Below are 25,978 nucleotides of genomic sequence, written 5' to 3'. Positions count from 1 at the left end.
AGTCCCTACTAAGACAAAATGTAATATTAAAATTCAATTGATGGCAAAATGGCTCAGCGGGAACTTGACTGGATCCTATATTGGGAAGTAAAATTATTTGTATGTTAAACATTGGTAGTGTTGTAGGATACAGAGTGCAACAGGTCACCAAGAGCCATAAAGAACTTGTTCAGATGTGTGGGAGTATTAGTAGACCATGTGCCACCATTTTAATCATGGTAATGTAGATCTGTTTCAAGCAAGGGTAGACAATACAATGCTTAAAATACTGATAACTGCCAAAAGCCCTGTAGAATTTGAATGTTTTATAATAAAATTTTGTAATAACTTTTAACCATCCAAGGCCCAACTCTGGTTGCAATGAGTGACAGAGACTCAAAATAAGGGACATCAAACAATGATTTATGCAGGAGCCTTAAAATGTGTGACTTCTTCCTTCTCTCTAAAGAACTCTGTCTATAATCTAATTTTCGTGATTTTGAATTTGTTGTTAAATAATTTTCTGCAGTACGAGGGGACACCACATTTTAGGATGAAGATAGGCACAAGCACAAACCTTGGAAAATAATATTGTCGTTATTTCTTATATCTCGTGATTTTGAAGGCTTGGAGTTGGTGAAACGTCCTGGATCATTTCGGAGTTGAAACATACGGCACGGAAGAGCTAGGGCCGTCGGCAGTTAGAGTTGCCTGTAGAGATCAGCATTCACCAATATTGGCAATAGCCTGAGGCCACCATCCTGCCCATGCCTCCACCGCTGTGCACCCGGACTTCAGTGGAGCTGTGCACCGGTCCTCAGCTAAGCACGTGTCGGTTTGGAGAGCATCATGGAGCTTTGTTGCGTTGTGCTCCCGGCGCATCCAGATCCCGGGCCCGGCCAGTGTCCGCCCGCGCTCACTCTGGCTCTGCCAGGACGTGAGCCCGCGTTTACACCGCATGGAGGCAGAACCGATTCGCTCCCGGCTGCTTCGTCACCCACCTCGCCAGCAAACCAGCCCCGCGGCTTGTCCTGCGCGCGGAGCGGGGGGGCTGCTCCGCCAGGGCAGAGCGCGAGAGGCGGGGACACGGCCGGCCGAGCTGCCATCAAGGCAGGGGCGCCCGCCCACTGTGCTGGGCAAGTCCCCCGTCTCCGCTCCGACCGCCGCGGCGGCAGCAGCTGCTCCTGGGCTCCCTGCGCGGAGTTGGGCTGCCCGCCCGCCGGCCCAGGGCAGAGGGGGAAGCGGCCCGCAGCGCTTGGAGTGGGGCAGCCGCAGCGGAGCCGGGAGATGCCAGCGGCGCGGGTGAGTGGCAGCCGCTGCTGCGGGCTGAGGCGCGTGTTGGCGGGCCAGCGCCGGGTGAGGCGAGCGGGGGCGCTGCTCTCACTGCCCTGGGGAGGTGGGGGCAGAAGGAGACTTTGAGGCGTTGCTGGAGCCGGAGCCCTTCCCTGCCCCTTCTCCCCGGGCAGGCTGGTGCAGAGAATTTCTCCTCCGTCCTGCTGCTCGGCGAGCGCAGGACACGTCCCTCGCCCTAGGAGCTTACAGGCTCAGTGGTCAGGTGGCCAGAATGGGACCCGTCACCCGCCTAGGGACTGGGAGCCTCATGTCTCCGCTGCAGCATTAGGCCAAGCTGGCCCCCGCTGGCGTTAGCAGCCCCTGGGTTCGTTAACCTAGGGCTTGAGTGTCTGCCTCATTTGTAACCCCAGGACCTGTTGAACCCAAGTTGGTCCCAACCAGCAGCTCCATCTGCACTGTATTATGGGGGGTCAACCACCTCCATCCCAGACTTTCTAGTGTCAGGGCTGCATTAAGGAAGGGGCTTTAGAGACTGCAGCCCAGGGCTAAGGGGGGAGGGACCTGAAAGAAAGAGCTCTGGACTCCCTAAAGTACAGATCTTTTTGTAGGATCCTCTTTGTGAGGGATTCTGGGCTGAAGCCACTAAATCCCCTGCACTCTGGCCTTGCCTTGCAAGGGAAGGGGGATGTGGCCCTTCATGCTGCCATTTTCCCTCACCACCGCTGGGCTGATGCTGTATTGCCCTAGTGCCAGGGGAAGTTCCATCCGTGCTGCTCTCATTTGCAATGGGAGCTGCATGGGCCATGCTTGCAATGCACGGAGGGCCCTTTCCCAGGGGCACACAGTGCACTGAGATGCACATGGACTCCACAGCCAGCTGCTTTGGGTGGTGTGTAGGGGCTGAAGGTCCAGCTGGGCTACTGGCTGGGAGCCACCTAAGGTAAGTGCCTCCTGGCCAGAGCCTACACTTGGCACCCCATCACCTCTTGCACAAATGTTCCCTCTAATCTTTTCCATCCATGTGCAGAATGAATTTCGTTATGTGCATCTAGACATGTGCAAATGTGCACCACGAGGAAAAACAATAACCTAGCTTCTAATGTTTGATTTCTTCATAGTGAGCTGTTTTAGAAAAGGACAGAACACCATGTTAGAGCCACGTCTTTCGTAAAACTACTGATTTTAGCTTCAGAAGGCTTATTGACCTTTCGTGATAATTTGTCACAAGAGAGCAAAATGCTGCAGACACAAAACATCCCTCCCCCCGTTTTTTTCTGTGTTGTCATATAGGTTGAGTAAAGTTGTCATGAACATTCATCCTGTTATCCTAAAACAAGTATTCTGCCTCAAGTCTAAAACACTGAAAATAGTTTAGTTGATGTGCTGAGGAAAGATGTGACCTGAGAAATTTTCTCCATATGAGTTCATATGAATGGGATTCTCATTTGCTTTGTTTTAGTTAAATTCAGAATTTGAATGGACGGTCTAACATAGATTATACACTGAAATGGAGATTTCCTTACTCTCTTCTTTGGAATATACATTATTTTAGGAATGTGTCTGCATCTTTTAAAGAGACAAGGGTGGTAGGGTAACATCTTTTATTGCATGGGTTCCCAAACTGGGGGGCATGAAGAAATTCCAGGGGGGCACGAGGTTCAACAAGTTTTTTTGAGGGGGGCATGAGGGTTTTTCAAAAATCAGAAAGGGGGACGTGATTCTGAAAAGTTTGGGAACCACTGTTTTATTGGATCAACTTCTGTTAATGAGAGAGAGAAGCTTTCAAGCTACATTTGTCTTCAGATCTTCTGGGTCTCTTGCCATTCAATATTCTCACTTTTAGGAACTGTTTTTAGTTTTAGTTTAATTGATTCCTGTACCAACTATTTGTATATAATATCTCCTCTGTGGGATTTGCTCCAGCACATTCTTAACTTTAAACCTACAGTAGCCCCATTGAAACAAAGGACACTGGTTAAATTAAGAAAGTGCAATTCTCTGTGGGATCAGGGTCAGAGGGCTCAGCATTTTGCAGAATCAAACCCTGGGATTGTTCTTGCAGTTTTGCCTGAGTAAGCCGTGTGGAGTCACTCAGTCCCTATGGGGTTGGTCCACACAAAAGCTGGGAGCATGCTTACCAGTGCAAATAAACAGACAGGGGCTAATTCTGCTCAAGGTATGCTGAAAATAGCATGCTGAAAATAGCATGCTGAAAATAGCAATGTGGCTGCAGCAGCACTCATGGCAACAAGGGGGAGGTGCATGTAGTAAACAAGATTAACCGAAAAGCCCAGGTTTATCTGTTAACTGTGTAGTCGTCTACATCAGTGGTCCCCAACCCGGTGCCTGCGGGCGCCATGGCGCCCGCTGGGTCATTTGTGTGTGCCCGCCGACAACCTGGGCCGGCCCTGCCCGTGGCGCACGGGAGGCGCCGGCCCCAGGCGCTCGACACGCACCGGCACCGGGTGTGCGGCGCTCGGGCGGCCCCAGCCCCGGGACATATGCGGGTGCGCGGCGCTCGAGCGGCGCCGGTGCCAGCCCCAGGCGCGCGGCTCAGGCGGGAGCACGCGGCTCGGGCGGCAGCGCCGGCCCCGGGCACAAGGCGCTTGGGGCGGCCTCGGCCCCGGGCGCAAGGTGCTCGGCCCTGGGCGCAAGGCGCTCGGGCAGACCCGGCCCTAGGGCACATGCCGGCGCCGGGTGCAAGGGCATCCCAGTCCCCTGGCGTGCTCCCGGACGCGCGGCCCCGCCCCCGGGCGCCCGGCACATGAGTGGCCCCACCCCTGGGCGCCCGGGAGCCTCTAAAGGTTGGGGACCACTGGTCTAAATGTTGACATCCCTACTATATATTTGAGAGAGTTTGTCTATGTGTCTTATTGTCCTGCAGCCGAGGGACATGCATCCTTCCCCACCTGTGCCCACAGGAGTTGCAGTGGCCATAGAGAGGTGCTTCTCACCTGGTCCCAAGCTGCTGCTGTGAGAGAGAACTGGGATCCCCAGGACAGCCTGCATACTGAACCTCTTATTCCCAGCCCCAGCCTGAAGCAATGATTTAAATTATGAATCTTATTTTCCAAAAAACAAATATTAATTTTGTTAAGGACCTGAGCAACACCAGATAAATCTTCTAGTTCTTAATATGAGACAAATCTTAACCTTGAATACACATGTGAAGCTTCCATTAACTTCAATGGAACTGTGCATGTCTCTCATGATGGCAGTATTTGATCTTAATATATTAGTTTCTTCCCATTAAGATTCTGTTAATACTTCACTATATTCTTTCTCCTCTTTTATGGATTAAAGAGCAGGAACCGTATCAGAAGAAATACAGACAAGCAAACATAAACGTGTCAGTGATAGTTAAAAGAGAAAAAAAACAGGCATGGAGAATTCTATGGCTTAGGTTAGGACAATCAACAAATATTTACAATACAGAGCAAGGTAAGGGAAGCTGGGTCACCCTAATCCCGTGGTCCCCAACACGGGCGCGTGGCGCTTGGGGCGGGGGGCGCCGGCCCCGGCCGCTTGGAGGAGGGGGAGAGGCGCCGGCCCCGGGCGCACGGAGCTTGGGGGGGAGCGGGCGCCGGCCCGGGCGCGCGGCGCTTGGGGGGGGGCGCTGGCGCCGACCCCGACCCCGGTCCCTGGCGCTTGGAGGAGGAGGGGGCGCCGGCCCCCAGCGCACGGAGCTGGGGGGGAGGGGGCGCCGGCCCCGGGCGCTTGGAGGAGGGGGGGGGGCACCGCTATGGGGGGAGCACGGCAATGGGGGGGCCCCGCCCCCGCCCCCTGGCGCCCGGCGGGCGAACGGCCACGCCCCCTGGCGCCCGGCCACCACCACAGGTTGGGGATCACTGCCCTAATCCTTACTAAAAGAAAGGAAAACACGTTTTGTTGCTGAGGAGAGAGAGTTGACATATACCTACACAAGTGTGCTATTGTACACTTGATTATTCTGACCATTTTCTGAATATAAACTAGTTTACATCTGCTTACACAGTCCATACGAATTGTGCATGCTCCCACTGGCTGTTCAGTTGGTTGCAGGCAGAGGTCACCTGTTCCGTGCAGGATCCAATCTTGGTTGGTGGGGTGGAGACCTCCTGTAAATGAAATTCTTCTGCCGATTGGCTCACCCTCCAGTGGATCCTTTCCTCTTCCTTCGCTTCCTATATTAAGTCTGCAATCACCCCCATCTAGTTGTACCATATGGGAAATGGTAGGGTGACTAGCATTAAGTGCTACCTTTTTGCAGAGAAGATGTATATCATCTCTTCTTATTCACCACCTCCAATTGCTATATGGAGATGTTCTTTACCAAGTTGATGTATCCTCACATAATTTCCGGGCTGTCAGCAGGGGATGCTTGCTCTCTGCTGTTGTCAGCCCACCTAAGGGAAATATGCTTTCCCAAGATGTCAGGAAGACACTGTCTTGTCTGCCATCACCCTAATTTCCCTGGCAGCATGGGGTAAGAGGCAGACATGGGCTTCCAACAACAGTGTAATGATTGCCAACCACAAGCTGTGTGCTGGTTTTAATACCACTTACCTGTTACTGTTTTTCCTGCTGCACCATTCTGTGTAGCTACATTCTCCTGAACTTACTATTTCCTTTTCTGCCCTTGTGCCTATTTTCCGCCCACCTGCACATGCTCTTTTTCCATCCATCCTATTCCTCTGTCACTTTCTCTGCCTCAAACCAATGCCATCCGTACCCCTATCCAACTCCAGAATGTCTCAGAAGTAGCTTGTTAACAGCTCATTTATTTTTAAAAGTAAGGATGAAATCCTGGGTCAGTTTTATTCAATGGCAAATTTCTGTTGATTTTTAACAATCATGTCTCTACCTTCATCTACTGCCTGCACCTTTAAGGACACCTCGACACAGCAAGTAGGTACCTGTGTCTGGCCTATACCAGCCAATTTGGGCTCATGGGGATCTGGCTCTGGGGCTGTTTCGTTGCTGTGTAGACTTCACCTCCAGCTCTGGGATCTTCCCATCTCACTGGTCCTAGAGCCTGGGCTTCAGCCCGAACCCAAAGTCTGCACAGCAGTAAAACTGTCCAACTGCCCAAGCCCAGGTCAGCTGGCAGTGGACACCTAGTTGCTTTGTAAATGTACCCTAAGTGTTGTACCAGACATACCAACATCAGCATGTGACCTGCTGGAAAGTAACCTATCAGCTTGTGCATCATGTTGAGTGTTTTCAAACTGACCCTCTTCAGGTTGCTTATGTGATCTAGTGTCTCTCTAACAGGTCTTCCTATCTACTGTTGTCTTATTATTAATTGTGTTACGTGGCTCTAGCCATCCTATTCGAGCCTCAGGGACCCATTATGCCAGGCACTGTATAAACAAGTAACTAAGGAAACAGACTACCTCAGCATGCTTGCAATCTAAGGGAAGGTCTACAGTATGGGGGAAAGTTGATTTAACCTACACAATTTGAGTTATGTTAGTAGTGTCACTCAAGTCGTAGCTTAGATCTGCTTACCATAGGGCCAACACTGCACTGGGTTGCTGGGAGAAACTCATGTCGTTCTGGTGGAGTACTGGAGTTGACCTTCAAGATAACAGTGGTTGATTTAGTGGGTCTTCACTAGACCTGCTACATCAATTCTCGGTGGATCAATCTCCATAGCTTTGATCCACCCAGTAGTGGAGAGGAGTCCTAGGTGTTAGATAGGATATGACAGGAGGAGGAAAAAGATAAAAGGGCGATAAGATGTAATAACACAATTAAAATTTAGTAGAAAAGCAGAAATCCCCAGAAGACTTATAAAATTGCTAAAACAGGACTTGATTCTGCTGTCCTTGACTTAGTCAAAAATCCTTTTGGCTTAGCTAGTGTAAGGATTGCAAGATCATGCCCAGAAATAACAGATGCAGAGAGAAAAATGACAGTTAAGGACATAAAAGTTGAGGCATCAGGATGTGCTCTTTTTATACCCTATATTAACAAAGGATGGCTCTGAGTAGCATTGGGTTCATTAAAAATAAGCACTTGAACCTTTTGGGAGTGTGTGTGAATTAAAGGGAATCAGTTCTACTCAATAAACATTTTTACTGTTTTTTTTATTTTTTGCTCTCCAGAGTATTATATTTTTTCCTTATTAAACCTCTGCAGGTAAGATCCCTCTGTTTTATAAGGAACTGAACAACTATTTAAAGGTCACTTCAAATTGCCTGTGCTGATCCTTGCATGGTCTGACTCTTCCAGCTGCAACAAAATTAACACATGAATCCCTGTGTCTGTAGCTTATTGTAATGTGATTCTATAGTCAACTCTACAGATGAGTCTTTTTCAGAGTTAAACATGAACGTGTTTAACTAAATTGAAAACTAAATTTTTCCATTTCCTTTATTTAGCTTTCCTTTGCCTGATCTATAAACATGTCCATGGATCTGCTATGTAAGTAAAGTTCCTTTCTAAAAATGTTAATACTACATGACTTTATCAGAATGCTTAGGATTGATGTTTCATTTTAAATTGAAGAACTATTTTTATGTTGGTGTTTTCTGTGAGACAGCTGGAGTACATTATTGTTAGTGGAATAAGGCACTAAACGTGATTAAAGATGTGAAAATCAACGGAAGTCACAAATTCATTGAGATATCAACTTAAAAATCATACTTTTGTCATACTCTCTGCCTTTGTTGCAAGTGAATTTAAGATTGATAGCTGAAAGATAGAAGACAAAAAAACCCCTTCCTTCCATGTTCTGTATTGTTTCACTATTGTCAGTTTCCTCTGTTACATACCAGTCTTTACACAGCAAAGGAGGGGAAACAAGAAGACAAAACAGAATTGTAAAACCACAATGATTGTCAGAGAGCCTCAATGAAGGTGTAGGCAGCTGAGACTATTTTTAAGCACTTTTTTTTTTTTTTTTAGGCTGACTAGATTTCAAGTCAGTGGTACCCTTTTCCTTGATTAAAGGGAAGGACATTGCCTGGCGGCAAAAATGCTAATAGTTACATATTGCTGACTCAGAGGAAGATCCCAAAATTATCTGCTGAGGACTGAGCTGAACGAGGGTGGCAGTGTTGGAGTACGTAGTTACATTGCAGTTGTCTGCTAACTTGGTTAAAGCAAAACTGTTCCGGTTAGTTCTATATAAAGCCATAGTTCTCAACCTTCCCAGCCTATTGTGCACCTTTCAGGAGGCTGATTTGTCTTGTGTCCCCCAAGTTTTACCTCAGTTAGAAACTATTTGCTTACAAAATCAGGCATAAAAATACAAAACACTATTACTGAAAATACTGTTTACTCTCTAATTTAAAAAAAATCCTAAAACTGTTAACCCCTGCCCCCAAGTTTGATAAACTCTGATATAGTGTCTAGAGCAGTATATGCATGTGATTGTCTGTATGAAAATTTTAGTTTGTACTGACTTTCCATATAGCCAGTTATAAAACTAGGCAACTATCTAGATGAGTTGATGTACCCCTCTGGAAAACCTCTGTGTATCCTCAGGGGTATAGAATCATAGAGCTGGAAGAGACCTCAGCAGGCCATCAAGTCCAGCCCCCCGCACAAGGCAGGACCAGTCCCAACTAAATCAACCCAGCCAGGGCTTTGTTAAGCCGAGACTTCTAGGGATGGAGATTCCACCACCTCCCTAGGTAACTCATTCCAGTGCTTCACCACCCTCTTAGTGAAATAGTTTTTCCTAATATCCAAGCTAGACCTCTCCAACTGTAACTTGAGACCATCACTACTTTGAACAGCCTCTCCCCATCCTCTTTGGAACCTCCCTTCAGGAAGTTAAAGGCTGCTATCAAATCCCCCCTCGCTCTTCTTTTCTGCAGACTAAACAAACCCAAATCCTTCAGTCTCTCCTCACAGGTCTTGCGCTTCAGCCTTCTAATCATTTTGGTCGCCCTCCGCTGGACCCTCTCCAATGCGTCCACATCCTTTCTACAGTGGGGGGCCCATAACTGGACACAGTACTCCAAGTGTGGCCTCACCAGAGCGGAATAAAGGGGAATAATCACTTTCTCTAGATCTGCTGGCAATGGTCCTACTAATGCACCCTACTATGCCATTAGCCTTCTTAGCTACAAGGGCACACTGTGGATTCATATCCAGCTTCCCATCCACTGTAATCCCCAGGTCCTTTTCTGCCGAACTGCTACTTAGCCATTTGGTTGCCAGCCTATAACAATGCTTGGGATTCTTCCGTCCTAAGTGCAGGACTCTGTACTTGTCCTTGTTGAACCTCATCAGATTTCTTGTGGCCCAATCCTCTAATCTTTCTAGCTCACTCTGGAACTTATCCCTGCCCTCCAGTGTATCTACCTCTCCCCCTAGCTTAGTGTCATCTGCAAACTTGCCGAGGATGCAATCCATCTCCTCATCCAGGTCATTAATAAAAATGTTGAACAAAACCAGTCCAAGAACAGATCCTTGGGGCACTCCGCTAGAAACCGACTCCTAGTTGATAATCATTGATATATAAGATCTTAATTATTTCCCTGAGCCATGCTAAACCATCCCATGTTTCAGGGACATGTTAAAGTATGATTCTACCCTGAAAAGTGACTATGTAAAAATAGCATTTGTTTTTTAATGAGTGGGTCTGTTTCTTATTTATACTCAGTGTCCTATCTGCTGCCTTTAAGGACAAAAGTAAGTTATTAAATCTGCTAGCCCAGATGCGCCAATATAGCTAAGATAAAGAGGGCTGGATTTGCCGTTTCTTTGGCATCCTCAGCAGAACAGAGTTCCAATAAACTAAGCTCATCTGAAGGGAGAGGAGTTCATTGGTGTCGCTGAGAACATAACTTGGCTTTTGATATCTTTCCAAATAGTGACACTTTCATTTGCTGTCATGGTGGAACATATCACTGGCCTCCCTGTCAACTAGGGCTATTGTCTGAATCTCCTGACATTTCTCTATCTCTTCCACATGTGCGTGCACTATATCCATTTCTTTCCATACAGCTGTGATATCCATTCCTTCTTTTCTATCCAGACAGAAAGTTTGGTCATCCATATCCTCATCTTTGAGTATAGTAACTACTTTAACAGTCTCCTCTCTGGCCTTCCTAATACCCAAATTCTTCCCTCGGCATTGTGAAAAGTGCAGGCACTGAAAATTTAAATTTTTCTTGCTAATTGAAACCAGATAATAGAACTTGGGTCTCTGGTGTTTTAGGTCTCTTTCTTAACCTCTAAGGCCATTCTAAGTTTTAATTAAAATGATTGGGATGATAACTGTCTTAACGCAGACTGAATATAAAATAATGCACTGCTGTCTTCCAAAGCCTGTGAACAGACTCTTTTGGTGCTCTTGTTATGCTCCCCTCTTACACACCCTGAAATGGAGTGAAATTAACAAGACTGGCCAATTTCACCTCTGCTATTGGAGACAATGGGGAGAACACGGAGACTATCAAGAACCAAGGCAATTTCCACTGGAAACCCTGCATCTCTGGCAGGAAAGATCAGGATGAATCCAGGTCTTTCCACTGGTTTGGAATGCTATAAGAAAGAGAGGAGCTGAAGGACCCAGTGACAGTGCATTGATAACATCTTTCTAAACAAAAGGTATACAAAGAACATAAGGTGATGCTGAAGAATATGAGTAACTTCATTTATTACACCAGTACATATATGGGGCATTAAGCTGGATCCAAAGTCTACTGCACAGTCCCCTGGGTTCTGCAACTCTGTGACGTGGTGAACTGAAAGTCTTGCAATTGCTTACATAAAAACTAGAGCTTTTTGAAAATATTAAATATGAAAATGAATAATACAAGTAGTGCAGAAGCCTCTCATGCATTTTGATATTTTATATTAGATACCTGTATTGTTTCTGCTTTTTCAGATTTTGATAGGATATTAATGTTTGTATTGACATAACATTAGCAGCGCTGGCATTTATCAGTGAGGCGATAGGAGGATTTGGCTGCTTGTCAGGGAATAGTTTGAGGCTTGAGGCTTTGATGGAAGCATTTGGGATAAGTGAATTAGCTGGAAGTTTTTTGCAGAAATACTTAACAGTAAATAGTTGACATTTAAGATGTTTCCTTCAGGATCCAGAGTTAACTCTCCATTGACATGATTGAGACAGTTCACATCTCAGTGTTGTTTCATGTTGTGTGCAGAGATTGAGCCTTGAAAATATGAAGACATCTTCAACATGAGGACTAGAAATCATAGTAAGGAAGAAATCTTAAATTCTTAGAAATCTTAGAACACAATTCTGCTGCCAGGGGTAGATTCTATATAGCAAATTTCACAAACACACACTACAGAGGAACCTCTCCACAGTTTGAACATCAATGACAACAAACTTTGGGAAGTAAACTGAAAATCTAGGTCATAATGAAATTGGAACATAATAAAATAACGAGATGGCAAATAACTCTGACTTGTAGCCTTCACTGGGGAAATTAAGAATAGAGATTAAGTTTGTTTATGAAATGTCAGAAAGTTATTGAAGCTTGACTGAGCAGGGAAGTAATTAACTTCCCATGGAGCTTGTTTTTCTTTCTTACCTCAGATGAACTAGCGGGCATCATATTATGCTGTCTGAATGTGTGTGTGTGTCACGGTTAGTATTCTGCACTGCCAGTGGAATTTAGGAAGCAGATGAATTTGAATGAACCCTGAGGAGGTCTGCAGAGCTCTTTCCTTGTCTTGAGGAAATGTGTGGCTGTTCATCTCAGCCAGGCCTAACAAAAACAATAAAGGAGAGGAGGTGGGTCTTGTATCTTTGTATTTGCTCCTCAAAAACTCTGAAATGAATGCCCTGTTTTCCTAAAAAATTGAATGGTTATGCCTAATTAGCTTTGTGATACCCTAGGGAATTCACTGCTTCTGTTTGACAGCTGAAAAGGAGCACATGATACAGAGTGGGTCCTCTTTTGAAAACAAGGCAGAGCAAAGTTAGACTTTAGTTAACACAGGAATATTTGGAAAATAAAGCTGAAGGAAGATGACATGTTTCCTGCCATCTCACACTAACCTTATTCTGTAAAAATATCATTTGTAATCTGGTAAGAGTCATTTCAGTTTAGGCTTGTGAATTATTTATACTGTATTATTCTTAAATGAAAAAAGTTTGATCTCACTATATTCTTCCCCATGAAAAATATAAACAAGACGGGCTTATTTCTTAGCTTTTTTTTAAACAAGAACAGAAATAATGAGGATTTTTAATGAAAGTAAAAAAGGTAATAATGAGAAATAGATTTTCCTTTGACTGACGTTTAAGGCTCTCTCTTAAAATTTTCCCACTCTTCATTTGTAGGTTGTAGTATTTGCAGTTCTTTACCTATATAAGAATTAGCTGAATTGCATTGGATATTTCAGTGACTTGTGTATTTTGCAACCTTAATATTCACAGAAAGTACCCTAATTAACAGGCAAACCGTCACCAAAACTTTTAAACCTGTCTATCTGTGCCATATGCTAAGAGAGAAATAAAAAATAACAGCTGCAGCTACATACAAGATTATTTCCTTGGGTAAAAGGGGAGTTTGTTGAGAACCACAGATCTAAATAATGCACATGATTCGCACCCGCACATAGAACTTGTATTACTTTTTAGGGCTGATGAGTTTCAGATATACATATTAAATTACCTATACAAATCATTCATATATGTGATAACATCACAGGAAAAAACAGTATGGGATTGAGTTAACCTTTTGCAAGAAGCAACACTTCTTTGACTCTCCTCACATTTCTCTGCCCAAAACTAGGCAGTGATATCTTCCCTCCCACTACTTTGGAACCCTCTCCCCTCATGCTCCCTTCTTCTCACCTATGCTCCATTTCTTCTTGCTCCAAACCCCCTCCACCAAGTGGTTGCAGTTCAGACTCTTTTTTGGGGGGAGGGGAACATATATCCCAACTAGCCCCCTAAAAAGTCAGGGGCTAAGCAAATCCTGGGTGGTTAACACTGGTGTTTTGTGTCTCTGTACCTCACTTTTCAGCATGCAGGCTTGAACCTCTAATGTTGACACCAAAATCACGGACCATCCATAAGTAAAACTGCCAGCTCTGTTAACATGCTGGATGGTGTGTGTACATGCCTGTGTCCTCCTAAGTGCGCATTTGGCTTGGTCAAGACTGGAAAATGCGTGTTCTGTAGGGGTTGTTCATTTGTAAGAATTATTCACTAAGGCCATGTGTACGCTAGGAGATTATTTCGAATTTACTAACTTCCACTTGTGGACACCCAATTTTATAAGTTCCAAATTCCATGTCACTTCCGTGTCACTATGGGGAAGAATTGAATGTAGTCTGAGGCAGGCTCCATTAATGTGGACGTGCTACCTCAGACTCAGAGCTCCAGGAAGTACTCTGGGAAGCTGCGGGAGGCCTCCCAGGAGCCAATTAGTTCGAATTAGCAGTACCAGAGCATCCAAACTAATGTTATTTTGGACTTAGAAGTTTGAGAATAGTGTTATTCCTCATGAAAAGCAGGACTACAGAGTTCAAATTCTGCAGCCCCTTACTCTGGAATAACAGGATTGGTAGTGTGGACACATTGCTTACAAAATCGACCTTGAGGGGTTAATGACGGACTAAGGTCCCAGTATAGGAGATTTGGCACTAAAACAATCAACCTGAAAAAAGTGTCCCTAAAGGGAATTGCATAGTGGCTGAGTCCTGCAGAAGATTACCTTTGCTGCAATAAGAGCCATAGACTGTTTTTCAATAAAATTGGGAATCAAGTTTGTGACTCTGTTAACTTCCCCCAATATTTCTGAAAGTAATTTGATGTGACTTCATGTCAAACCATACAGGAAGGAAAGAGAAAAGCAGAAAACAAAAACAATTTTTTTATTTGATTTTTTTTAAATAGATTCAACTTTTAGCAATGAGGGAAGCATCTTTGTTTATGCTTATTAGAAATGTATATGTTAGAATACAGGGAGTGAATTCATTTGAACTGTACCTATTATGCATATGCATTTTGATAGCAACCAAAAACCACTCTGGCTTACCTTAAGCGTGACACACAAATTTTAGCCCTGAGAATAATCATAGAATCCTAGGGTTGGAAGAGACTTCAGGAAGTTATTGAGTCCAGCCCCCTGCCCAAAGCTGGACCAATCCCAACTAAACCATCCCAGCCAGGGCTTTGTCAAGCCCGGACCTAAAAACCTCTAGGGATGACCATTCTACTACCTCCCTAAGGGTAAATCATTCCAGTGCTTCCCCACCTTCCTAGTGAAATAGTTTTTCCTAGTATCAAACCTAGACCTTCCCCACTGTAACTTGATAATCAGAAAAGGTTAATTTCTCATTTAACCTTCAAACAACTGGAAGTTAGATTTCAGTTACATTTCAACAGGATAAGAATGCTTAAACTTTGGATAAACTACTTAGTTTGAAAGAAGCAGAGAAAAAATTAAACTATGATACATGCACACACGGCCTTCCAATAGCTAAATTCACCTCTTTTTATAAATTCCACCACCATATGCTACTTCTGTGTTTTTCATAAAAATGGAAAATCTTCTAAATTCACTTCTTGATTGATTTCACCATTGTAAAGTTGGTGTGAGAGTGAATGAGTGGAGAGCGAGAATTTAAGACCGGAAAGTGAAAGTGTCCATTAACCAAAAAATATAAAAATAAAAGGGATTTCCATTGATTACTTTTTCTCTTAGCTTGGATGTAGTGCAGTTATAGCAAATTGCAATATTAAGATCACTCACTTTTACTAAAGTAAAATGTATTAATAATAGCAACATGTTAACCTATGATTTTAAAGTTTTAACCCTTTAATTGCATACATTGCTTCAGAAGGGCATCAGAAATGGAAGCTCACACGGAGTCTGGTTCTAGCCTTCACTCTGGTTGCTGAAAAGCAGCAAGGAAGCCAGCAGAACTAGCTCCTTAAATCCTCTGTTAGCGCAGGGTTGTCATAGCAGTTCTTATGTCAAGCTGTAATCTAGAGGGCATAGCTGGGGAAAAGTGGCATGGCTGGGAAGACTCCAAGATGTCAAACTCCTATGCGTAAAATACAAGCACTCTGCTATCTTTTTTAGGAATGACTTCAGAATTATGTGGTATACTGGCTGGCATAACATGTGTGCCAAGTATGTGTATGCACACTCCCTTTCTCTCCACCTAAATGTGATTACTTTTTAAAAGAAAATTTTAACTGTTGTCTATAAGTGAGTGAGACCATCCTCCACAACACCTACAATGTGAAAAAGTGAATCTGACTCCAGTGTACCTTTGGAGCTTCTAAGCTGAAGGTAGGGTCTGTGGCTTTTCCTCAGCTGTGAATCTCCTAACGTGCCAGAGTAGAGTGCCTTTCTACAGTCTCAATTGGAAGACTCATTTCCTGTGTGCCTTAGCAGTTCAGCAAAAAGAGCCGTTCTTCTTCGAGAGATGTCCCCATGGGTGCTCTGCATTAGGTCGGTGTGCTGCAGCCGAGCCTCAGAGTGAAGATTTTGTAGCGGTGTCCCTGGGGCCGTGCAGGTGTACACCAGCAACTGCGCACTGTTAGGCTGCAGTCATTGTGCATGCGCGAGCCTCCCCGCCACTCCTCAGTTCCTTCTCAACCACCTCCAGCTACAGACCGACTCAGCAGTGCTCCCTAGCTGCTTTGCGTCTAGATGACTATACTTCTTAAAACCAGTGAAATTCATCGTAGTTAATTAGTGAGTTTAAATACTTAATTAGTCAATTCCTTAATTAGTTAAAAAAATCATGTAATAGTATGCTGCACCTCATGTAAAGAGCCTATCCTGATATTGGATGATCACTCACAATGTATCTGCTGCCTCAGAGAGCAGCATAATGCCCAGAAATGCCCTCATTGTGCAAAGCTAAAATCGTGGGTACAGAAAGACCTAGACCTCTGGTTTTGGTTATTTTTATTGAAAAACTCGCTTAGACCAGCCTCTGGTCTGGGTCAGCACCCTGAGGAACTTAAGCAGTGGGGATCCAGAAAGCCTACCCTCCTTCCTTCCCCTGAAAAAGCGAGCCTCCTCAGCACAGTGAGGGCATTTCTGAGCATTATGCTGCTCTCTGAGGCAGCACTTAAACCCTAGTGAGCTAGGCATACCTGTAGAAACAGTCAGAGACTGCAGGAAGGGATTAACTGGGAGAAAAAGGGGAAAAAAAACCCTTATACTAATTTAATTTTTTTTTAAACTAACAAAATAATTGATTAATTAAATAATTTAAACTCACTAACTAATTAAATACTATGATGAATTTTACTGGTTTTAAGAAGTATAGTCATCAAGACGTGAAGCAGCTAGGAAGCACTGCTGAGTTCCTCTGTAGCTGGAGGCGGTTGAGAAGGAACTGAGGAGTGGGAGGGGAGGCTCGCGCATGCGTGATGCCTGCAGCCTAACAGTGCGCAGCTGCTGGTGCGTGCCTGGACGGCCCCAAAGACACTGCTACAAAATCTCCGCTCAGAGGCTCAGCGGCAGCACTTTGACCTAACGTGGAGCACCCTTGGGGACACTCATCTCGAAGAACATCAGTTACTATTGAGGTAAGTAACCTCCTCTTTTCTTGCATATTTAGGAGAAACTGACACCCACTGAGGAATAACTTTAGGCAGTGGTTCGCAAGCTTTACAGACTACTGTCCCCCTTTCAAAGTGTTTGATTTGTTTTGCATTACCCAAGAATCACCTCGCTTAAAAACTACTTGCTTACAAAATCAGACACGAAAATACAGAAGAGTCACAGCATACTGTTACTGAAAAATTGCTGACTTTCTCATTTGTTACCATATAATTCTAAAATAAAATCAATTGGAATATAAATATTTTACTTACATTTCAGTGTTATACATAAGCCTTGTCATCTGGGAGCAGTGAAACAACAGCAACCATTAAGTTTTTCTCCACATTGAGTCTATTTCTTTTCTTTATCTGCACTCATAGCAGAAAATGAGACTTCACAAAAATAGGTTGACCCAAAAGATAATGGAACATAGTCCCCAAGGTCAGTGCAGATTTTCTATACTAAACACAAGAACAGGGTTAGTATGGAGTCATTAAACTTCATTTGCAAACTACAGTCTGAAGATAATTTAAGATTTTCTTAATGATTGTTGGAATGCTGCTAACATGCATTTGACAAAATGCATGGATTTCTTACCCAGCTAAGCTGAGCCAAGTAGTATTGAATGTTGGGGAAATGTGATTTGAACTTGGATATAAAATGTGCCAAATTATCTACATCTGAAGTGTCAAGTGCTTTTGTAGAAATAGTCAAAGCTTTTTTTCATTTTAAGGTGGCAAAACTGGAACTTATACAGCTTTATTTGAAAAAAATTCTACTGTCTTATGTTTATATGCAGGGTATTTTGTCTTTAAATGTCATTGCAAATGCTCTGGCTTCATACTTTTGTTTGATAGTTTCTCTGCAAAGGAAACACAAAGCTCAAGGTGGATCACCATTTGTAGGTGTGAAGACAATTGAATATATTCATTCCTTGCAGAATTAGGGGTTTTTTTCAGTCACTCTCAATTTCTTAAAATTTTCCACTGTTCCCACTACTACTTCCAGCTCCTTGTTTCAAACATGTGTCCATTTTTACATCACAACTGGATATACACCATCATAACTTCAACATAATTAGCGTGCTTGCACATAGCAGTAAATGACATAAAACATAGGTAAAACGTATGTATATGCACTTTGTTACCATATAATATCGAGAGCAATATAAAAAGTAATTGTATGGACTTGGCTAGTGCTTTTTTTGTGTAGCTTGTTGTAAAACTAAGCAGATATATAGATGAGGTTATATATCCCCAGAAGACCTCAGTTGAGGTCCATTGCCTTAAGAGTTTTACAACTGGGGAAGAAAGTCTTTGCACATTCCCCAGAAGAATGTGGCAGACATGAGGACTACATGGATGTGGGAGAATGACCTTTGTGATGTCTAGTTAAATAGTTCCAGATTATGAAATTTGCACTATTTGAAATTTATTGAGGCATATTTGTGCCTGAAGACTAAACCTTTTTCTTTCAATATATTTCTTTTTGGATCTGCAGTTATGGAAAATATTATTTCTCAAATACTACAATGTGTAAGGCATATGAAGGATTGTAGCTTAGTGCATTCACACAAATGGGCAGAGTTAAGTTTTATTTTGTCATTTCCTGACTTGAGCGCTTAACTGTACAATAATAATAATACTTAGCTCTTATATAGCACTTTTCATGAGTACAATCATCATGCTTTTCCAATGTAAGACTATTTTTGTATGGAATAGAAAACATAAGGCTACAAAAAATTAAAACATGAAATCATGGAGAATTTGAAAAAAATATTCTTCTGTTTTCTTGTTAGACAAGGAATCAGTTACTATAACTAAACACTGAAATTGAGTAACTAGAAAATTTTTTAGTGAGACTAAAATTATAGACTAATTAAGATGCCTTGAATAAAGTTCTTGGCCTCATAATTCCATAAGTGTAGTTAATGTGCTATTTTGCTCCAATATAAAATGAATTAGTTATTAATTCAGAGCTTCAGATACTTTATAAATGCATTAGACATGTAAAGCTTAGAACATGGAATGTTTCTTTCACAAACACATTTTCTGAAGTGGAAATGTGTGGCTATGGGCCAAGATGAAGAGAAAATTATTTGGGATTAACCGTTCACTAATTGAGTACTTTGAATTTCTGCCAAGGAAATTACATTCTGAAACAAGCTTTTCAAGCTCTCCCACAGTGAACTCTTCAGAACAAGCACAAAACAAGAAACCCTCATGTACTCTTAAGTAAGGAGAGTTAAGAACTACATCCATTAATATTGCTGCAATATTCTTCTAAGTATCAGAATATTTTAGAATAGAATTTGTACATATTATGTTCCATCAGATGAACTATTCTATCTCAGTCTAATGGTAAATAAATATGTACTGCAATTACAATGTATATTAGACAAATTCTTCCATGTTTAATCCTTCAGCCAACAAAAAACCTTGCACAGGAGGAGCCATTTCAGATTTGGGGGTGGGGAGGATGACTTGTGTATGTTGTGATATGGTGGGAGAAGAGCATGAGGGGGGCAGACTGAGGACAGAGGCTTCAGAAGTGTTATCCAGCATGCTCAGTACAAACCAAGCACCAAAGGGGGAGGAGGAAATCATCCACACTGGCCCTTTCTCCCCACCCCCACACACATACATCCTCTCTATCCAGAGGCTACTAGGGCCAGGGATGTTAAATTCAGATTAATTAACTAATTGAATAGTCGATGGGATTTCCATCAACTATTTGATTAGTCTGTAAGAGCACCTCCACCTTTGAACTGTAGCAAGAGCACGGGGCTTCTTTTTGAAATTTCAAAAGCAGAAGCAAGCCTGGGGTTGGTGGGGACTCCCCCTGCTTCCTGTGGTGCCTCAGACGTTGAAATGTACAAGAGTCCCACTGAGGCTTTTGTACATTTCAAATGCAGTATTGCAGCAGAAGTGGTGCAAGTGGAGACTGCTTCAGTCCCCATTAGTGCTGTTACCTGCTGCGTCTCTACCTCCCGCCATTTCTCGCTATGCCTTCTGATAGAGGCAGTAAGGAGGGGGAAGCGTCTAGTCATATCACTAGTTGACTAGTCTCTTACATCCCTAACTAAGGCACTGGAAAATTTTAAGTTGCCTGCCCAAAAAGTGTAGCAGGTAGCTGACAGGAGCACTGTATCAAATTTCTACATAAAAGAAATAAAATAAAATAAATATTAAACCTACTCAGATCTAACACTAGAATATTGTGATATCATGTGGCAAGTCACTTAAGGGACAAAGGTTAGCCTTAACATTTTAATATATATTCTTACTTTATTACTAACTCTGGAAGGAAAAAGACCCTGTCAGGATTCCTGGGCTCTATCTCACTCTGGAAGAGGAGTGTGGTTTAGTGGGCTTCAGTATGGGGCAGATACATTCCAGCTGTATATAAGAACATCAGCATGGCCATACTGGGTCAGACCAATGGTCCTTTTAGCCCTATATCCTGTCTTCCAACAGTGGCCAATGCCAGGTGCTTCAGAAGGAATAAACAGAAGAGGCAATCATTATGATCCATCCCCTGTTGCCTATTTTGTTTGTTTGAAATCTGCTGCCTATAAATTTAATTGGATCGTCTTCTTGTGTTATGTGTGAAGGAATGAATAACATTTCCTTATTCTATTTTTCCACATCATTCATGATTTGCTAGACCTCTAACATATCCCTCCTGCACCCTTTAGTCATGTCTTTTCCAAGCTGAAAAGTCCCAGTCTTGTTAATCTCTGCTCATATGGAAGCTGTTCCTTACTCCCTAATAATTTCTGTTAACCTTCCTGTACCTTTTCCACTTCAATATATCTTTTTTAGATGGGGTGACCCGATCTGTATACAGTATTCAAGATGTAGGCATACAATGACTTTGTATAGAGGTAACACGAGGGACTGAGCCCAGGCTCCGCACGGCACTTCCCCAGAACCTGGGGTCAGCTGGGAACTCCCCAGCCATGGCATTTCAAAGCAGCAGCGCTGCACAGAGCCTGGGTACGGGCTCCGTGCAGTGCTGCTACTTTGAAGTTCTCCCTCTCCCTCCCCCCATCTAATAGAGGCAGCAAGGGAGGGGGAATCGACTAGTTGACTCGTCCTTAACATCCTTAGTCCAGACCACAACTGGATGGAGGAGCCACTCTTGTGAGAACAATAAAGGTGAGTTGTACTCTCAATGCTCTGTTCCATTTGGGAACTTAGCTGTTGTATTTTGGATCAGCTAAGTGTTGTAGATAGTTTTGTGGTCAGCCCTAAACAGTGGATTGTAGGAATCCAACCTATAGTGATCAATCATGTTTAAGTCCTTTAACAGGAAAAGACCCCATTTTCTTCCTAGCCAAAAGGTAACAGTGGCTAGAAACAGTTTTTTGGTTTGGATGTCAAAAGTATGAGCTGATATGTTTGGCTTCACTTATATTCACTCTCCAGGCCAATGCAGAATTTAACAAAATATCAGAAAAATAGAGGCAAGATCCGCTGGACTATTTATTATCTTCTAAGGGAACACACAGAAGCCACATCACCTGGGACACTTAAAAACACAGTGTGGACTAAGCACTAAAAAATACAGGGGACAATCTTGTTCTCATCAGTGCAGAGATATACTAAGTGACATAGCAAGTCTCTATAGATTCTGTGCTTTTTCTTGCATGTTTATACATTATCATATAGTCCTTTAAACTTGAAATGGAATCCATTAATCTTGGGTAGATACGTTTAATAATTTAAGAAGGTAATGATATGGAAGAAACATGGAGCAATATGTTCAAGTTATTATTAAAACTGGAAAATCATTGACAGAATTTTTTTGTAAACCTATTTCCTTTTCACCCCCAACTTACGCAAGTTCACAGCATGTCCATGTCTGTTTTCTATAACAAAATGTTCTATATTGCAGGGGAAAAAAATCTATTTTAACTTGAGTAGTTTAAAAGAGTACATAAAACCACTGCAAATTGTCACCAGGAAGTTGGTACCATATTGGGATTATAGTAATTTACAGGGTTTTTTTCCTGTCAATGTTTCAACTAGTAGTGAGTTATGAGTTCTTTTCATGTTGTTTTCTCATGGGAATTAATTGAAAATGGGCATATTTCAGAATTTTTGAAAGAAAATGGTGGAGGGCACCCTTATGTTAACTCCTGAAAAGACAGACGCTCTGAACAATCTGGTATTTTCCTACGTGGGCTCAAACTTTTATTCTTGGCATAACCAATATTCAACTGAAGTAAGTGGGGAATTTTTGGTGAACTATCCAGGCTCAGGTTCCGAATATGTGAGCAAAAGGATTGTAAATATTGCTCTACAAAGTTAGCGCCAGTGGTCTAACTATTACATAGCTAAATGATCGAGTGTTTTTTCATATCCCAGAAAATAAAATGAAGTAAATACTGGGAAAAATAAATGTTAGCAAACTTTATGAAACCAACCCTAGCATCCTTTAAGTTTTATGGCTCACCAAATGCTCAGTGTTACCCACTGCAAATTTCTTACTAGATTTTTGGGAGTGTGCCTCTAGAGTTCACTTCCTCTTCTGAACAACTGCCAAATTTATGCTGAGTCAGGCATGCAGTATCTCTGAGAATGGAGATCAGTTTCTTCCCTTGGGAATGTATATTGTGTCTGTCCCTCACCTAAGTCTCTATCACGAATTCCAGATAGCTAACAAAATACTTTGCACATGATTAAAAATAAGGGAGAAAAAATCACAATGAATAAATAAGTTGATAAAATTATGGCTGGTCTAGAACTAAGATAATCATAGGTAGATTCCATTTAAAATATCAATATATGGGTTAAATATGATGACCAAATCTTCCAGTGTATCAAGTCATTCCATGACTGACTGTTCAGACGTTTTCCCCACAATCAGAGTCTCATGTCTAATCTAGGTCTCCTTCTGTGGTCAGTTTTCTTAGGCCATGTCTACACTACAAATTTACGTTGACTCGTTATGTCAGCATTCAGCTGCCGCAGTTAGCATATTGCTTGTGTGTGCACATGCTTATTTCCTTGTTGGCAGTGTGTGTATTATGCAAGAGTGCTTGTGTTAAAGCAGAGTGCAGTGCACCATGGGTAGGGATTCCAGTGTACAAGTTACTACTGTCCAATGTGCTGTCTTTTGGGAAGCATTGGCAATGCCTGATGGGGCTGAAATGAGCTGTGCATGAATGACTTGGAGCATGGATTTCAACTTCCCAATTTTAACTGTTTCCAGTTTGTGTTATCTGTATCCCATAATTTTTGTGCTTCCCCTACCTCTCCCCGCCCTCCAAAAAAAAAATCCTACAAATCCATATGGGACTTGCCACTGTTCACGAACTCGGAAAGAAGCATGGGGCCTGCATAGCTCTGTCCTAATGTCATTCTTGAGTGTTGCAAGCACAGGGTACATGATTCGGGAGAATTGAGAATGTTAAAATGCCAGTAGTGATTCTGCAGGAGCCATTGCCCCCCTGGCTCCTGAAGCCACATGAACTGCACCAGGGAATGATTGCACTACCCGCGCAACAGATGCAGAATGACAGTTGTGTGTGCATTTGGTTGCTTGAAGGGTCACAGGCTCTGTTTACTCACAAGATTGGACCTTAGTGAGAAACATTTCCCAATGAACATAAGATATGTGATGCAAAGGGTGAAAAGTTTCCACTGGAGAGGAAATCAGAGGCAGTATGCGGAATTTGGCTCTCCAGATACAAAACGTATTAGAAGAATTCCACACAGAACTATACAGGTCAGGGAGGATTTGAAAGCCAATTTTAACAGTGAACCACAATTGTATGTATGTTGTTGGATCTGTGCTCTCACAGCCTTTTTTCCTCAGACAGGCATTGGTCCTGCTCTTTTGTGACTTAGTTGGAATTGTGTGGCGATTGCTATATATGTAGGAATACAGACTTATCACTGCACCAATTAATTTTGTTTCTGAAATATCCTATTAGTTGTGTGACATTGTGCAGTAACAGGTAATGCGTTGCTTTCAGAACTGCTGAGCACTCAGCAGCATATGTTGTGAACTAATAATGGTGAATAATGTTCCAAATAATAGAATTTTATTCTGTAACAAAATCACGGTGGAAGAAATAAGTGTGCTCTTCTTGAAACATTCAAGAATGAAAGTTTCATCAAAAGTTCTCAGGAGGATTCAAGGAATTTTGAATGCGTACATAAAAAGATAGTTACCTGTTTCCATAATTGGTGTTTTTCAAGATGTGTTGCTCATGTCCATTCAACAGTGTGTGTGCTCACCCCATGCACTGATGCCTGAAGATTTTTCCTCACCAATACTTGTAGGGAACTGGGGTCAGAGCCTCTTGGAATGGCTTGCACATGCCGCGCTATATAAGGCACTCTTGGGCCCGTTCCTCCTCAGTTCCTTCTTGCCGGGAAACTCCGACGGGGGAAAAAGAGGGAGAGAGGGTGAATGAAAATGAGCAACACATTTCAAAGAACACCAGTTACAGGAACAGGTAACCGTCTTTTCTTCTTTGAGTGCTTGATCATGTCTATTCACCAGTGTCTGTGAAGACGGATAGGAGTCTCAAGAACATGTGGATTGCAACAGAGCAACACCAAATGTCATTCCTAGCATGATGTGTAATCACATAGTGGGCTGTGAAGGTGTGCACTGAGGACTATGCTGCAGCACAACAGATGTCCTGGATGGGGACATTTGCTAAAAAGGCTCTGGTTGAATGAGCCTGGCCCAAGTCTGGGGTAGGGATGTTAGAAATGGGTTATTTTAATAACTGGGTAACCACAAATTCTTAGTGGTTACATAGTTACTACGGCTGGCAGCCAGTGCACTCCCGGTTCCGCTGCCGGAGAGCCTCGTCACCTCGTGCTGCTGCCTCTGTATCAGAGCACCCTTTCTCCACAGGGAACTTAGGTCCCCGATGGATAGGGACTCAGCAAGGGGAGGGCAGGCAGTTCTGCATAAACTGGCTCTCTGGGCATATCAGCTTCCGCCTGTTCCCCTCTTCCCCATGCTGCTGCCTACTGGTTAACCAATTAAACAGGATTTTACGTCTCTACTTGAGATTCTTCCAGAATCATCTTGACACCTACAATGGTACGGGGGAGGAGTCAGCAAGGTCATTCATAGCAGCTAACTCTTTAAAGCTGTGGGTATCCAACATGCTAGCCACATTGAACAATGTGGCTATTAGTCTGGTTGGGTGAGGATAGTTCACTATACCAATAGCCACTATAGTGGCTACTGCTTCAGAACTGGTTGGACACCATGGCTGCGTCTAGACTGGCAAGTATTTCCGCAAAAACGGCTGCTTTTGCAGAAAAACTTGCCAGCTGTCTACACTGGCCACTTTGAATTTGCGCAAGAACACTGACGATCTAATGTAAGATTGTCAGTGTTCTTCCGCAAATACAGTGACTCTCCCATTCGGGGAAAAAGCCCTCTTGCACAAATACTTATGCAAAAAAGCCCCAATGGTGAAAATGGTGATCGGGGCTATCTTGCACAAAACTGCGTCTAGATTGGCACGGACGCTTTTCCGCAAAAAGTGCTTTTGCGCAAAAGCGTCCGTGCCAATCTAGACACTCTTTTCCACAAATGCTTTTAACGGAAAAACTTTTCCATTAAAAGCATTTGCAGAAAATCATGCCAGTCTAGACGTAGCCCATGGCTTTAAAGGGAAAATACCTGGGGACCATTCAAAGGGTTATTCAGGAGTTCACAGTTTTGATGAATTGCAGAGGAATGGCATGGATTGATAAGGTCACTGACTTTGTGATTAGATACATCCTCCCTATAAGAGCAGTTCTTTGTTTCCTTTCTGCTTTTTGGCAGTTTTTTTCAGTAGTTTGCACACAACAAATCCCACAGTCTCTTTTCATACAATCTGAAACAAAAGCCACCATTATTCCACCTTAGCTCAGGAAACCAATCTAGGACCCCCAACACTTCTGCTGGCCTCTTAAGGTATACAGATAGCTGATTTATTTTAATGCTTCTAACATTAAATCACAAAGAGATGGGTGCTTTTTTGAATCTCAGCTACAACGGAGTTTCAAATACATCAAACAACGTACAGCAAGAAAAATCTGTTTCACAGCTAAATTGAGATTTTTAAATGAGGTTAATTTGTTTACCTTTGGAATGAAACATACTCAGTATCACTAACAAAAAAATCATCAGTTTCAACTATGGCAGTGTGACTGCACAGCCAAGAAGTAATAACAAAAAAGTAT

The 25,978-nt window shown here is 42.9% G+C and overlaps 1 protein-coding gene and 1 long non-coding RNA gene across 5 annotated transcripts in view; one reads left to right on the top strand and one right to left on the bottom strand.

The window, feature by feature from the left end:
- The first annotated feature begins 1,063 nt into the window (after positions 1-1,063).
- Positions 1,064-25,978, top strand: part of PLAGL1 (PLAG1 like zinc finger 1) — a 37,636-nt gene continuing 12,721 nt past the window's right edge. For 2 of the 3 annotated variants that reach the window (XM_075924327.1, XM_075924326.1), the window contains exons 1-2: positions 1,064-1,281; positions 7,638-7,680. Coding sequence is in view for 1 of the 3 variants with exons in the window: in XM_075924326.1 (XP_075780441.1) it covers positions 7,662-7,680 (19 nt within the window). In the remaining 2 variants the exon portion in view is untranslated. The remainder of the gene's footprint in view (positions 1,282-7,637; positions 7,681-25,978) is intronic. The other variant, XM_006139325.3, reaches the window with a different exon arrangement.
- Positions 11,212-24,138, bottom strand: LOC142827900 (uncharacterized). Of its 2 annotated transcripts, none has more exons than XR_012902698.1 (3): positions 23,951-24,138; positions 17,039-17,227; positions 11,212-11,423 (listed from the first exon to the last, which is right to left on the bottom strand). It is a non-coding gene; the product is annotated as an uncharacterized LOC142827900 (long non-coding RNA). The 2 variants fall into 2 exon arrangements; XR_012902697.1 differs by lacking the exon at positions 11,212-11,423 and adding an exon at positions 11,813-11,951.

This window comes from Pelodiscus sinensis, chromosome 3 (genome assembly GCF_049634645.1).
Source record: "Pelodiscus sinensis isolate JC-2024 chromosome 3, ASM4963464v1, whole genome shotgun sequence".
NCBI lineage: Eukaryota > Metazoa > Chordata > Testudines > Trionychidae > Pelodiscus > Pelodiscus sinensis.
The sequence above is the reverse complement of the archived record's forward strand: the minus strand, read 5'-3'. Positions and strand labels throughout refer to the sequence as shown.